The sequence below is a fragment of the Phascolarctos cinereus genome, unplaced genomic scaffold, assembly GCF_003287225.1.
Source record: "Phascolarctos cinereus isolate Bilbo 61053 unplaced genomic scaffold, phaCin_HiC Scaffold_2;HRSCAF=192, whole genome shotgun sequence".
Lineage (NCBI taxonomy): Eukaryota > Metazoa > Chordata > Mammalia > Diprotodontia > Phascolarctidae > Phascolarctos > Phascolarctos cinereus.
The window spans coordinates 257,835,547-257,851,183 of NW_027555625.1; the positions used below are offsets into that span (position 1 = coordinate 257,835,547).

At 35.9% G+C, this 15,637-nt stretch overlaps 1 protein-coding gene across 2 annotated transcripts in view; it reads right to left on the bottom strand.

Annotated features, from left to right (window-relative positions):
• The window catches only part of QSOX2 (quiescin sulfhydryl oxidase 2), a 67,393-nt gene that overhangs the window by 5,129 nt on the left and 46,627 nt on the right, over positions 1-15,637 (bottom strand). For both annotated transcript variants that reach the window (XM_020981880.2, XM_020981879.2), the window contains exons 8-11: positions 15,397-15,526; positions 11,071-11,193; positions 9,070-9,220; positions 3,018-3,206 (exon numbers count right to left, since the gene is read on the bottom strand). In XM_020981880.2, coding sequence (XP_020837539.1) covers positions 3,018-3,206; positions 9,070-9,220; positions 11,071-11,193; positions 15,397-15,526 — 593 coding nt within the window. The remainder of the gene's footprint in view (positions 1-3,017; positions 3,207-9,069; positions 9,221-11,070; positions 11,194-15,396; positions 15,527-15,637) is intronic.

A 15,637-nucleotide genomic window follows, 5' to 3' on the forward strand; every position in this document is an offset into this window, starting at 1 on the left:
TGTAATACAATGGATTAAATAAAAGCCAGTATTTTAGTGTTGTTTTCCATCCATCTTCTATGAAGATTTATTTGCCAGTGGAATTATTTTAAGCCTAATTTTAATCACATATTGATTTAGAAGTAGTTTAAATGTTAACTTCAAGAATATGCATCCTGTTTGTTCAATTAGTAATACTTTCTGAATACCACTGCTTTAATGGGCTCTATGTATGAAAGAAAACTTTAATATGATCTTTGAAAATTATTCATGTTAAATCAGCTTCATATTTGCTCAGAGATATACTTGGCTACTGGAAAAGACATCTATCTACCAGGGGACCTACATTCTTACTTAGTTTTGGACAAGGTTAGTGATGCATCTCTGATGAATATACTCCAAAGTTGCTTCTGCCTAAAGTTAGCACTGCTGCTGTTGTCTGGGGGCAATTCAGACATGGTACCAAGCAGAGAACCAAGCTTACATTTCTAAGAACAATACTTGGTTTGGCCAGAAATGGAAAACCTCTCTTCTAGAAGCTTACACTAAAGATGTCTTATTCCATATCTTAGTATGAATAAAGTTTGCCTTATTGTGCTATCCCTTCTACATGAGGAGGGATACCAGAACCCCATTGTCAGCAGAATGTAAATTTTAACCCAGATTCCTATTAGTGGGGATGAACTACCTTGGCTTAACAATACTCTCCCACATGGTCTCCTTTTGTGACCAAGGACTTGTATTTAGGAGAAGGCTTGATGGGATTAAAAGTGGTACCCTAGGGTTTCAGAATAGAAACTTTCCTGCCAGGGAGCCAAGTGGCCATATGGGATCTAAAATTGCAAACCTAGTTTCATTAGATTCGTATCAAATGATCCTACGATTTCTAACTTTTTCACTAAATGACAAGACTGAAGGGCTCTCAGTCTAATAAAATTCATTTAAAATAATTCTTCTCTGGATACATTCAACTTGTGCATATTTAAAGGATCATACAATTTCAGAGTTGGAATAGACCTTAGAGATTATCTAGAATTTAATCTCTCATTTGGCAGATGAAGAAAGGAATGCCCAAAGAGAAGTGACTTACCCAAGTTCCCATACTCAATTAGTGGTGCAGCCAGGACAAAAACCCAGCTCTCCTGACTCCCAGTATAGGCCATTTTTATCTGCCCCAAAACAATTGGTCTGAGAAGCTTAAGTCATCCTATTTTTTATGCTTCTCAGTTTGTTGATGCAAATTTATTCCCTGGAGGCTCTACCAGTAAAATAATGTGGGATTGGGAGCCAAGATGGCAGAATAGCAGAGGAGGCTGTGAATCATGGCAAGAAAGGGTCCGGCAACCTCAGACTCATACCAGGGTCCCATGAGACAACAAAACAGAAGAAAATATAATGTATCTCATAACAAAAACAACTAGAAAACTGATCAGGGAGAAAAAATTTAAGGATTATGGGACTACTCAATATGGGTATATTGGATATTGGATATACCCAATAATACTGGATACACCCAATATAACTGAACTCAAAGTTCAATATAATATTGGATACACCCAATATCGTGACCAAAACCTAGCCATTTTATCTCAAGAAATATTAAAAGGAAGCATCCAGATCTCTTACAGAAGTGGAGAATCTACAGTCTCGAGGCCACAGGTTCCCTACCCATTAGAGAAGGAATCTATCAGAATCTATCTCCTGAAACTCCAAAATGAAAAATCTCAGGAACATAATAGCCAGAATCCAGAGCTTCCAGGTAAAAAGAAAAAATTCTACTAACAGAAAGAATTCAAATATTGGGTAGTCACATTCAGGATCACACATGATTTAGCAGTCACCACTATAAAGGAGAGTGGGCACAGGTTCCCTCATTAGTCTGCCCTGGATCCACCCCCCAGCAGTCATAGGCCCTACATGGTGTGAGGAAAGAGGAACAAGTTCAGAAGGAAACAACAGCAGTGTGGCTCAGACCCCAGGAACAAAGCAGGAGTATCAGTTCCAGATTTGGCCCCCATCTGAAGTCTGCAGAAAAATAACCAGGACAAGAATCCCTAACCAAAGAGAAGCCTAAAAGTTCTGTCACTCTGAATCAGCAGAGCTTCCCTGCTTCCTGGATGACAGATGCTAAGTCCACCTGCAGTCCACTGTTGCTCAGACTGAAACCCAGGTCAGGAGCTTGCAGAGGTCAGACTAGAGGGAGCAGCAATCAGATTCTGCCCTGGATTAGCCCACTAAGGATATACAGAAATATTTATAGTTCTTTTTGAGGTGGCAAAGTATGGGAATCTGAGGGGGGTGCCAATAAACTGGGGAATGGCTGAACAAATTATGATATGTAAATGTGACGGAATACTATTGTGTTGTAAGAAATGGTGAAGGGGATGGGTTCAGAGAAACCTGGGAAGACTTATATGAACTGATAGAGATTAAAGTGAACAGAAATAGGAGAACAATTTATACAAAGATATCCCTCTGGTGATATCTTTGAACACAATTTTGAAAGAATCATGAATCCATTTCAGAGGACTAATAACAAAATATGCTATCACCTCCAGTGAGAGAGGTGAAAGACTCAGACTGCAGAATGAGACATATATTTTTTGGACATGGCCAATGTAGAAATTTGTTTTGCTTGACAATATATGTTCATAACAAAAATTTTGTTTTTCCTTTCATGACAATGGTGGAAGGGGGGAGCTGGGTTAGAAGGGGAGAGAGCAAAGGTGCATATTTGCTAATTGAAGACCATGTGTCCTTTAGTATTGGGTACTGTGGAGCATGCTGACAGGAAGCTCTTTTGTATGTGACAACTGTGGTACTAGACCACAGACCAAAGACAATCAAAATTCCATCTAGTCAACAAGTGATTTACAAAGTTGGCTACTACAGGGTTAGTGAAAGACACTCTTTTTCAACTTCTCACCTCGAAAGTGATTCCCTCTTGGCCACACTAGGTGGGTAGGCCTAGTTAACTAGTCATTGCCCTAGTCTATAAAGGGTCAGAAGGTTTTCACTAAAAGTTGTTTTTGTCATACCTGCCAGCATGTTATTCACTATGTTGTGTGTCTTCCATAACCAGAGAACTGCTTCATCCAGAGTTTTCACTGAGTCCATGGATTCTTTAGCCATTTCTTCAAAATGCTGAGCACATTCTCTACATCCAAAAAATGTCTCAAGGTACCGTCTCATAATCTGCAAAACCACTTGGGGATTATCTTCAAAACCTGCAAGCACAACAATGGCTTGACTACCTGCAGTATATATATGGCATCCTAGATAAATACTTGTTGGCTGGCTCATCCAAAAGGGCTAGTCATGTAGAAAAAGACAAACATTTTCAGTAAAACCAATACACTTTGCATAGCATGTCAAAGCCAAACACCCATTTTATTTTGTAGTATATATGTGATATGTGACTGATAAAACCTGTATATCAGTAAATAAACATGTGCTTTTAAAATCTACTACACATTTTTATAGAAATGTGAAAATAGATTTTTCTGAGAGTCTAATGCCCTCTGGAAGGCCCCTTCACGCTTTTAGATACTAGAATACTATTCAGTGTACTGCACACAAAGGGGTAACTAGGGAGAAGTACCCCAGGATTTAAATATCATTGTTTGGCTTGGTCATTTTAAATTATACTTATTCATTTTAAAATTAGAATTATGGTTTCATTTGTTCATAATGCCCATGTTTTAGTACTACATCAGTTACACTGTTCATCAAATATTCAACTTGGTATATGCATGTCATTCACCTCATAGCTTATAAGGTTTCTCTGGAGAAATCTTAACTAAACATGAATGACTGTTAGGTCTTCCTGATTCATGGTTTTCCCTTTAAAATTATTTTAAAATATAACATGAATGGGTTTAGAATAGCACACAAAGTCTTCAAAAACTATTTTAGTTTTATGGTCACTCTTCTTTTGATTGTTATTTATTATATGAGTGATAAAAAAAGACTTGATTTAAGTTTCTTTAGCTACCCACATATCTTCTTGGGGGAGAACACTTTTGTGCTATTGATTTTCAAGCCAGTAAAAGGCCTGAAACTATTATACATCTTTGAATCAGAAAAAATTCCAACAACTTCAAATCATAAAAACAAAAAGTATTCTGCCAAAGGCTATATAAAAAAACAAAAACAAAAAACCAAGGGTATGCACTGATAGGTGACTTTTTGCATAATTAAGCACAAAACCAGGCCTCCATATCATTTTTTGGGTACTACTAACTTCAGTTGTAGTTCCCCTTTATACATTGTCTTCCTCTAATTAAAATCTAAGCTCTTTGAGGGCAAGAACTGTCTTGTTTGCTTGTATTTATATTCCCAGTACTTAGCACAATGCTAGGCATATAAGAAGTACTTAATAAATGTCCTCTCCATCTTTTTCTCCCTCTCTCTAATGTAACAACCAAAAAGAAATGGAGTCAAGTTCTAAAGAAGAAACTCCAGAGCAAAAGGAAGTAATTAACATTATACTGGAGACAAAAACATATAAAAAACAAAAGAGAATCAATACTATACTATACTGAACACAGAAATCTCCATTCAAACATCCAATATCAGAGATAGAACAAAAACACACAAAGAAAGGACCCATGAGACTAAAGCAGATTAAGTGTCATTATTAAAAGAAATACTACACAACAATTTCAAAATAATTTTCTTAATCCAAGTCATGAATTTGAAGCCAAATGCACTACACTAGTAAGAAACATTTTTAAGGGTTATGTATATATGATGTTTATTTGGGGAGGGTAGAGAAGAATTCTTAAAGTTTACAAATAATTTTACTACTTCTAGAATGATGATAGTTAACCTAACAGAGAGTAAGGCTCCTGGTTTAAAGATGCTTGTTACTAATGTTCATAATTCTTACCTTATTTAATTTAAAATGTGCTGGAGGGGATGAGGAGAGAGAAATAAAGAGAATGTGATAGACTTTGAGAAGTTCTTTTAAATTTAATGATTGAAATGATAACATTAAGTCACAAAATTTTTCACTTTTGTATATATTCTATATATTATATTTTGACTTTTGTATATATATATATACACATTTAATAGTATTTTATTTTTTTAATTACATGCAAAGACAATTTTTGACTTTTATTTTAAAAAAATTTCAAGTTCTAAATTATTTCTCTTCTTCCCTCACCACCCCCTTCCTAAAATGATTAGCAATTTGAAACAGGTTATATGTTTGCAATCATGTGAAACAGACTTCCGTATCAGTCATGTTCACACACATATTTTAAAAGGTATTACAGGAAGAAAATTTTAAAAGCATTCAATCACAAGTTTCCATTTTAATATGAAACTGCTCCAACCAAGAAAAATATTCTTGGTGTGTGTTTTTTTTTCTTCTATAAACATAAAATGGCTCATTTTTTTTTTCTTTTTCAGGCTGAGAGCTGGATCTTCTACTAACATCTGCCATGTATCACTGTGTAATCTCTCTTTTCTCTTTCCCACAAACTAGTGCAAATTTAGGGTAACTCTAATCTTTAAAATGGACAAGAACCATAAAACCCTACCTGTGGTGGAGAGGATTAGAGAATGAATGCATCATGCTTTTTAGCAGATAGGATTTAAACATGCAATAAGGAGAGGAAAAACCTTCCAAGACATAATCCGGCTGTCTCAGACTGACCCAATTCTTTAGGTATAAGATACACTCATCACATATCTGCTCTAATTTTTTACTAAATTAACGTATACCAAGGATCCTTTACTTCAAAATTTTCTCCTTCTTCAATTCTAGAGGACTTGAGCAATTTTTGTAGTGATACAACATCAAATGAAAATAAGACACCAAATGGTTTTAGTTTATAAATTTTTTTTAATGGCCTAAGGAAGGAAATAAGCCTGAATTAAGTGCATACTATGTGCCTGGTACTGTGCTAAGTGATTTATAAACATTATTTCATTTGATCTTTAAAACAACCCTGGAAGGTCAGTGCTTTTAGTACCCTCACTTTTACAGATGAAGAAAACTGAGGCAGACAGAAGTTAAGTGACTTGCCCAGATCACACAGCTATAAGTGTCTGAGGCCAGATTTAAATTCAGGTCTTCCTGCCTTCAGGTCCAGTGCTCTTTCCACTATGGTTAAAAGGCTAATTAAAAAAAAAAAGGTGGCTTATACTGTCAGTGTAGTATCTTTCCATTTGACTCATGCTACCATAAACATCTAAACTGTCCTCCAGCCCCTGTTCTCGGTTCTCTTATCTCATACTACTTATTCTCTCTCTCTCACTCACTCACTCACTCTCTCTCTCTCTCTCTCTCTCTCTCTCTCTCTCTCTCCACACACACACACACACACACACACACACACACACACACACACACCCTCCTCTACAAAACCTCTGGTGCCTACTCAGTTGAAAGTTATTTTTCACTGGTAATTTTCTTTTCTGTTTCTGCATGAGAAATTTGTTTTACTAGCTGAATTTCTTTTATGATTAGGCATATTTTTAACCAGGACAGCATAAACGCATATGCTTTGTAGGAACTTTAGATCCAAAGTGTTGACATGGAAATGGCCTTTTCATGGAGAGAACTTATTGTAAAACAAGCATGTGGCTTTGACTGAAACTGAACTCCACTGCGGTTCTAGGAATACTCAGAGGTCCCTTGCTAGCTTAAACTTTTTGTGGCATTTTGACTCTTCTTTGCACATATCACATTCATGCCTGTATCTGAGTGATTTGTATACATTTTCCCAACAACGATGCAATCAAAGCACCACAGCTAAAGACAGTCAAGTCCAATCTCCTTATTTAAAAAATGAAAAAACAGAGGGACACCTAGGGGAGGGAAATGATAACTCAAGTTCACTCTGGTAAGTATTTCTAAGTGTATAACTTTGAGCCATTCTTCTGCTATTCCCCTTCTGCTATAATTGCTTCATGTCTAAATAATTTATTTTTTTCATATGAAAGATTTCCTTAACTTAAAAATTAGATTTCTGCAGTTTAGCTTCATGTTCCAGAATAAGACTTGGTCTGACTTTCTTAAATTGAGACTTGTGATCTCTTGAATTTCTAGTCCCACACACCCAGACTTACTTTGAATAAGATTTGTATTTAATTATCTGTGCACATGCTGCTTCACCCCAACAGAATGTTAAGCTCCTTGAGGAAAGGGACTTTTATTTTGTCTTTATATTCTCAGTATCTAGCTCTGACATTCAATAAAAATTTCTTAATTGCCTACTCTGTGCCAGGCACCATGCTAAGCTAAGCACTGGGAATAGGAAGAAAGGTGAGAGACAGTCCTTATTTTCTTTTTCTTTTTTTTTTAATTTGGCTTTTTGGTGAGGTGATCAGGGTTAAGTGACTTGCCTAAGGTCACACAGCTAGTGAATGTTATGTGTCGGGGCTGGATTTGAACTCAGGTCCTCCTGACTCCAAGGCCAGAGCTCTATTCACTGCGCCACCTAGCTGCCCCCTGACAGTCCTTATTTTCAAACAGCTCACAATCTAATGGGGGAGACAACATGTAAACAATTATGTACAAACTGTTGTATTCAGGATAAATTGAAATTAATCAATAGAGGGAAGGATCAGGAAAGGCTTCCTGTAAAAGGGGTGATTTTCGTTGGGATTTAAGTAAGGAGATGGAGAGGCCTATGCAAGGAATATCAATATGTTGAATGAATGATACTTTCAGTTTCTGTTTGGGAGGAGGTATGAACTTCACCTGGAAGACTCAACTCTTTCTTCTGCACAGTTCTTGAATCAAGTCTTAGCAAAACCTCTGCTGCTATGTGAGGCAGAATGTTAAGATCAATGGCCCTGGTCCTAGAGAGCTATGTCCAGGAAAGGAACTGTTCCTTTAGTCTGTCAGGAATGACTATAAACTGAGAAGCTGACAAAAATCTCAAATCCATGAAATCCAGAACTTTCTTCAATGAATTGCTCAACACAAAATGAATCTGCAGCAATTTGTTAGTCATTTATTATTTGCCAGGCATCATGCTAGAAACTGGGGATGAAAGACAAAAGTAAAATTATATGCCCTCGAGGAGCTTATGTTCTATTGGGGAAGGCAATTACAAGGTGACAGGAGGATGGAGGCACCAGCAGCTAACAGGATCAAGAAAGACTTCTTGTGGAAGGTAATGCTTGAACTGAGTCTTGAAAGACATTAGGAATTAAAGGGGTAGAGATGAGGAGGGAATACATTCCAGGTATTTAGGACAGTCAGTGCAAAAGCATGTGGATGGGAAAAGGAGTGCTGTGTCTAAGGAACAGTAAGCCAGCTACTTTGACTGGAATGTAGACTAGATGAAGGGGAGTGATATGCAGTAAGGCTAGAAAATCAACTTTAAAAGAGGTTTTAAATGCATGTTTACACTTCATCCTAGATTTCAGTGGAACTACTAGTGTATTGAGTAGGGTAGTATCATGGCCAGACTTGAACTTTTGGAAAATCATTTTGGCAGCTGTGTGGAGGATGGACTAGACCAAGACTTGAGGGAGACCAATCAGGAGATATGAAACAGTGTAAGTTACTTTCCTTCCCTGGGCCTCAGTTTCCTCAGCTATAAAATGGGAATAATAATGCCTCTACTGCTTATCTCATAAAGTTACTTAAAGTTCAACTGAAATAATGCACATGAAGTGCTTTGCAAACTATATAGGGCCACAAAAATGCCAGCTGTTACTGTTACGTAAGCTGGCTCTTTCCTAAAAATATCATTGTTCAAACTGGCTTTGCAACTTTGTATTCTTCTTAGTTTTAGTGACCCTTCAGAATACAATGTCACTCAAAAAGAGGCACAGACAAGCTGTGCCAAGTCTGTCAATCTTTGTAACTTCCTTCTCCCAGGCCTGTCAAGTTCATGCTGGCACTGGATGGAAGCAGAAATTTAATTTGTTCCAGAACTCCTAAGTCCTGAATTTTAATTTTGCCAGAAGAAGTTACAAATTACTATTATCCACCCAAGTTAAGCTGGGAACAAAAGAATTGTGCCTAATTTTCTGATGCCCTGATAGTCAAATGAATACAGGTCCATGTTCCCTAAGTTATGGTTATAGTCAACAATCATTTAATTTGTAAATGTCACATACCTGTGTTGGCCAGAGCTCTTGGACGAACTACAGCCTGGACAGTTAAAGTGTGGAAAAGTTTCCAAAGAGAACAAGTGTAACCCCTTAACTCTGGTCTGCTTCCTTGGCATCCAACCCACTTAACATGATTAGGTAGAAATATTCCAGAAATCTGAAAGAGAATTTATAATGTTTGTTTTGTTTTTAAATCAAACTGAAACTAATCTGAATTTAGTCACATCACTGATGGTCTCCAAAATACACAGAAATGATTTGCTCTCTATCAATAGGCCTTAAGATGTGTTACATATACCCATGTTATCTCACTAAAGTAGCAAAGTTATTTCTGAAAGATATTACTACTGCTTCAATAGATTATAATTATTCTTAGATTTCATGTAACATAGAGGAAAAATAAAAATACAAAGCATAGCCATAATAAAACCTTCAGACAGAGGTACTAAATTATGTCAAACTTTTTAAAAAGCAGGCTGATGAGTAAACATTATAACAGCCCAATAATAAAATTATAATAATTGAGAAGCCATGGCTATGAAAAGAGAATTGTTAAATGTCCTTTCCTTCTATTAAGAATATTAACTACTGCTGATATATGATTTCAAGGGAAGTTTGACTATTTCATCAATTAAAGTTTGGTCTAATTATTTCACTATCATTCATTTCCTACTTTTATATATGTTTTATTAAATGGTACGTATATTTATATATATATAAAACCTCATAATATACTGCATTATAGTTCTGTTGAACATTTCAAATTAGTATAATGGCAAACACTGCTCAGAACTTAAACCTATAAGATACTTTGCAGGCACATTAAGGCAGAAAATAGATTTTCATTTTTAATTCTAAACACTGATTAATGAAACAGACAAAATTTACTGGGTAAAATAACTGGGCAAAGCACCTTATTAATAAGAGCTACTGGAAGAAAATGCTAATTGAGGAAACTGATACACACTATGTGGACATTTTGGCAAATATAGTATTTGTTTAATTCAAGTTATTAAAATATTTGGTTGTCAATAAAAAAATCATTTATCTAGAAGAGTAAGAATAAATGATGAAAAATTCTACATGAATACCAACTAAATAAGGAAACTCTTAAGCCTCAATGAATATTCAATTCTAAATGCAATGTTCTGGTTCCTCTGAAACTATACTAGCTACTTAAATTATATCCTGCACTAGTGGGGAGGTTTTAAGTAACTTTGTTGTTATTGCTTTTAAATGGACTTAGCATTGTGGTCAAATACAGATTTTTAAATTTACTTATTTATTAAATGAAATTAATTTTCCACTTATATTAAGACATGAAATTGAGATATATCTACTGAAAAGATATTTGCTGGTTTTCAGAAGACCTGAGTTTTAATCCCCACTCTGTGTACTCTCTATCTGTGTGATTTTGGACAAATCATTTTCTTTCTTAAGCCTGCATTTCCTTATCTATAAAATAAGGAGGCTGGCCTACATGGCCTCTCAGGTCCCTTAAACTCATTGAATCCTATGACCCAAAGGGTTCTATTACCTTTGTTTTTAATGAACTGTCCTGATGTTGATAATGATGTTAAGATACTGACAATATCAAACCAGCTAGTTGGGGGAAAAGATACAAAATCATCCTGGGAATATGAACAACAAACTATGGGCCTTATCCCCCAAGGACAAAGAAATAAATGGTTCATCTGGCCAGGGCAGGCGGGTGGAGGGGAAGGAGGAGAAAAGGAATATGCAATTAAACCTGTTACCATCAGTATATTTGGGACACTGAAATAGTGACTTTATTGATCTTCCATTAAGGCCAAAGCTTAGTATATTCAAAACATTTTTCTTCTTCTTGTAGAATTTAAGCCAGGTTTTAATGAATTCTAACCAGACCCCTGAGTTGTGCTACAGATGCCAGACCTGAAGTAAGGTTCAAAGCCATAAGGGCAATGCTCTTATGTCCCTGACTATAATGCATCTCCTTTTAGTTTAGAATATGAAGTTACAAGTTACCCGCATTTTGTTATTGACCAGGTCCAGGATTGCATTGTAAGGGATTTTGTCCAGAGGAAGGCTGACCAACCATTCCTGTAAAGTTTCCAACAACTTCACCACAGGTTGGCGGCCAGGAAATAGCTGAAAAAGATGAATGCCCGTAACCACACCATTAACTCAGAAAAAAACTCCAGTGTCACACTCATGCAAAGGGAAGTTTTGATCAGTATTTTTCAATTGATTCTAATTGTTTGGGTTTCTGAACTCTAGGTCTGTGAACAAATGAAAGGAAGTATAAGCCTTGCTAAGCAAGGGAATAGCTTTAGGTCATTCTTACATGATGGTCTCTTCAAGTCAACAGTTTTATCGACAGAGAGGGAAAGGGAAATCTGAGCTATGATGGCATGGACCTGTCTATCTAGAACCTTTTCCCAGATTAAATTCACTGAGAAGTTATAGGGCACACCAATTTCCTTCCAGTTTCCAGTGGATACAAGATCACCCTTTCTTTTATATTTTAAACAGCTACCCAGCTCCGTTAAAATGGCTGTCTCATTTTCACTCTGGGATAGCTACTTTACAATGACAGATGAAATGATCCTTGAATATGGTTTATTTATCAAGTTGTCAAGTGCTTTGCAGGCCTATCTGAAATAACAGCCCACTTATTTATGTGATGTTCTTTGTGACAAAACAGCTGCTAATTCCTCCTCTTCTACTCAGGGACTCTAGGTGCTTTTTTGCTCTCGGCTCCTTTGCTATCACTATTTAAATTGTTGAGCAGCAGGTATGGATGGTATATCTGTGTTCCTCTATTTAGTTTCTTTTTCATGCTGTTCTGAGTGTTGGTCACCTAAATATCAAAGTAGCATTTTTATTCAAAAAAACTATTATGTCCCCCTAATAAGGATACTGTATGCCCCCTACTTAGGGATCTTTATCACATGACAGTCTTAGTACAAATGTAAAATAAAGGTGTCTGCAAGGACTATTAAAACTAACCTTATAATACTATATCAATAGTAATTGTGAAACAACAACAACAAAAAAACAGATCATCAACTTCTTATTTAATAACACTGGGGATTTTTAAAAATCAGGGTATGGAAATGTGTGTAAGCACTAATATCTATTTACTAGCAATTTTAAAAGTATCTACATTCTTGTAAGAAATTTTCCAAGTTAAACTACAATTTTCATTGTGAACTAAAGAGCCATCCAGACCACATATGTGAGACCAGCAAAACACATGTTTTAAAATTAAAGGGAAAAAGCAAGAATAATAGTGAGAGAAAAAAAGCACATTCAATGAGACAAGAACAGCCATGTTTTGCTAATAGCTATGCAACAAAATTGAATCATCTGGCCAGGATCCATCAGAAAGGACAAAGGCTATTTGGAGGATAATATGATGAACAGATTAGTGCTACACTTTCTTAAAGGAAATGAGGGCAGCTAGAGATTTTTTTTTTTTACTGAGTGGCACTATGAGGAAAAACCCTATTATGACTGATTTTCACATACTAGATATTTGAAATATATTGCATAAAGCTCATTATTGTTTGAAACATAATCCATTTGTTTTGTTTTTTTAAATTTATAACATAAAAATGAATTCTGATTTCTCAAAATGCCTTAATAAGGTAATGAAGAGTCTACTAGGCATATTATTTTTTTCCTGGCATCTATGTGGTTAAAAACACTCAGAGAATCACAACATTAAAAGAGATTTCAGATATCATCTAGTCCAATCTCCAACACCATGCAGGAATCCCCTTTATAACATCTCTGACAATGACAGGAAACAACTATCTCGCAAGACAACCCAGTCCATTTTTGGAGAGTTCTATAAACCGTTACAAAGTTAAAGAACAGTTAAAAACCATCTCTGTGTAACTTTTACCCAATTGGTCCTAGTTATGCCCTCTGGAGTTACAATGAGTAAATTTAATGCTTGGATGATGGCTGAACTAGAGGACTGAATCGTTTCTTTCAACTCTGGCATCCTATAGTTATAACACCTCTCAGATGGTAGCCCTTCAAATATCAGAAGACAACTATCATCTCCTGTCATTTCTAACTTCTTCAATATTTCCTCATGTGACATGATCTATATACCCTTTATTCTCCTAGTCACTCATCTCCTGATATGCTCCATCTTATCAATGGAATTCAGATGTGGCACCCAAAACTAAATAAAGTACTTCAGCTGTTTTCTGAATAATGCAGAAAACAGCGGAACTATTCTCTTACCTAAATCTCTTTGACAGGAATGGCTGTTGTCACATCTTCTTAACCTCCATTTCTTTATTGATTTTCTGAACTTAAATGAAAGACTTCACACTTATTTTGTTAATTTTCATCTCCTTAGTTTGACCCAACCTTCAGGATAGTCAAGATCTTTTTGCATCTCAGTGCTGTCATCACTTAAAGTATAAACTATGCCTCTTATGTAGTGTGCTGCTGTTTTTGCCTAGATAAACTTCCTTCAAATTATATTTTTATTAACCTTTCAGACAATAAATAAATGTCTAATGAATTTAGAACAAAGAATTGTTTTAGAAGTATCTCATTACTGATTAAAGGGAGGAAAAAGAAGGTATATGGGTTTGTAGTTTTAAAATGGAGGTAAAACAGAATGGGAGATGCACAGCAGCATGGGTTTATTAAAAAGTTAACATGAAGGGAATGTTAAAAATCTCTTTTTGAGTCACATTGTATTCTAAAGAGACACTACTACTAAATCTAATAAAAAGTCTCAAAGTTAACAATTCTATTATTATCAGGAAACAATCTTCCTTAAAGGGGATTCAGAAATCATCTATCACTCGTGTTTTATATACTGAAGATCAAGGTCTTAAAAGATAGCTCAGAGTTTTTATTGATTTGGGATGTCTTCTTCCCAATTTATAGTAATCCATCATAGCCAAAAAATAATTCCTTACTTGGGAACTGAGTTTCTAGAATCCAAATTCATGAATCTTAACACAGCTTACCTCTTATAGTGGTACCCCCACCCCTCTTTCCCGCCTTAGGGGATGAAATTCTTTATAAGACTTGCTTTAAGGATTATGCAGAAAAACCTCATAAGGTCTTTTAGGTAGGACTGTAGGGCTCTACTAAACAATTCGAAATTGTCATATTGGTAACTTTCGGTGACTCAAGATCACCAAGGAATGAATTCTTATCTATTGTGAGGGGGGAAAAAAAGGAAAGCAAAGTTTATATAAAATATCAAATTGTAGGATATCAATTGCTGGACTAGCTCCTATACATTTTATGCCAGGTACCCTAATAGAGGCTTTAAGGAAAGGATTTTTTTTTAAATTAGTTAATTCAGCAACTGGATAATTAGGTTTTATAAACAAGAAGCAGAAAGTTGCTAATAGTAACGGGGGAGCGGGGGAACCAAACTTCTCAGCTTGGCCCAGAAGCAGCAGCTTCCCACTTCTAGCTTAGCCCTTTATCTATGAACTGTCCAAAGTCGAGAAAGTCATAGTAGAGTGGAAACAACAAGGGGTTTGGTGGTAAGAAGAGGTGGGTTGGAAGCAGCTGGTGGTGTGACCTTGGACAAGTTATTTGACTTATGTGACTTTCAGTTTTCTCATTTGTAAAAATGCAAATAATACCTGCAATACCCACTTCTCTGGACTGTTATGAGGAAAACAGTTTCCAAATCTTAAAGCACTACATAATGTGAATTATTCTATTATGATTACACATTCAGTTAGTTTTCTTCCTTACTGACTCTAAGAATAGCTGAAAAACAGCTCTTGAAGCATTAAAATCAGCAATAAGTTTACCCTATGAAGAAAGTGCTAAGTAATTTTATTCTCTTTCCACTGAGGCCTTATTTAGGAAATGAAAAGAATGACATAGCAGGCAAAAACAAGAATAGGAGCTATACATTGTAATGCTGTTCTGTACAGACTCAAATTATTTACAGCCCCAACTGTAAACATTACAGTTCATAATAAGTAATGTCTTGTGAGTATCTGTGATACCCAATAGAAACACCTCTCCAAGCTACCTGTGCCTCAAGACTTCTTTAGAGAAACAGAGTCTCGAAATGCTTGGGTTTTAAATCTGAAATGATCACCTGAAATCTAATCCAATACATGCAGGCTTGTTGGCTTGTTAACACACAAAACATATACACACACACCTTTCCAGATAAAAATTATTTTCAAAAGAAAATGCAGGTTTGGACAGTTAAGAGAAGCACAAGTAAATCATTCAAGGTTCTTACGAAATATTCTCATCATCGAATATGCCAACATTTAATTCAACACAGATTAAATTCCCCATAAAAATGTAATCAAAGACTACACATGTATACGATACCTTTGCAATGACTGTAATAAAATTCCTGAAGGTCTTCAGCTCAGCTCCCTCCAGGGTCTTATGAGCAGCAAGCTCCACTCGAAGGAGATAATGCAACCCTGACTCAAGATCAGCCATATAAAGTTTTGACCTAAGATACACATCATAAACTCTGTTTAAAAAACTACATCGTCTTCAGGATGAATTTCTGCCCTCCCTCCTCCCAGTAGAGATATGGATGACCAAACTACTTTTGAAGAGA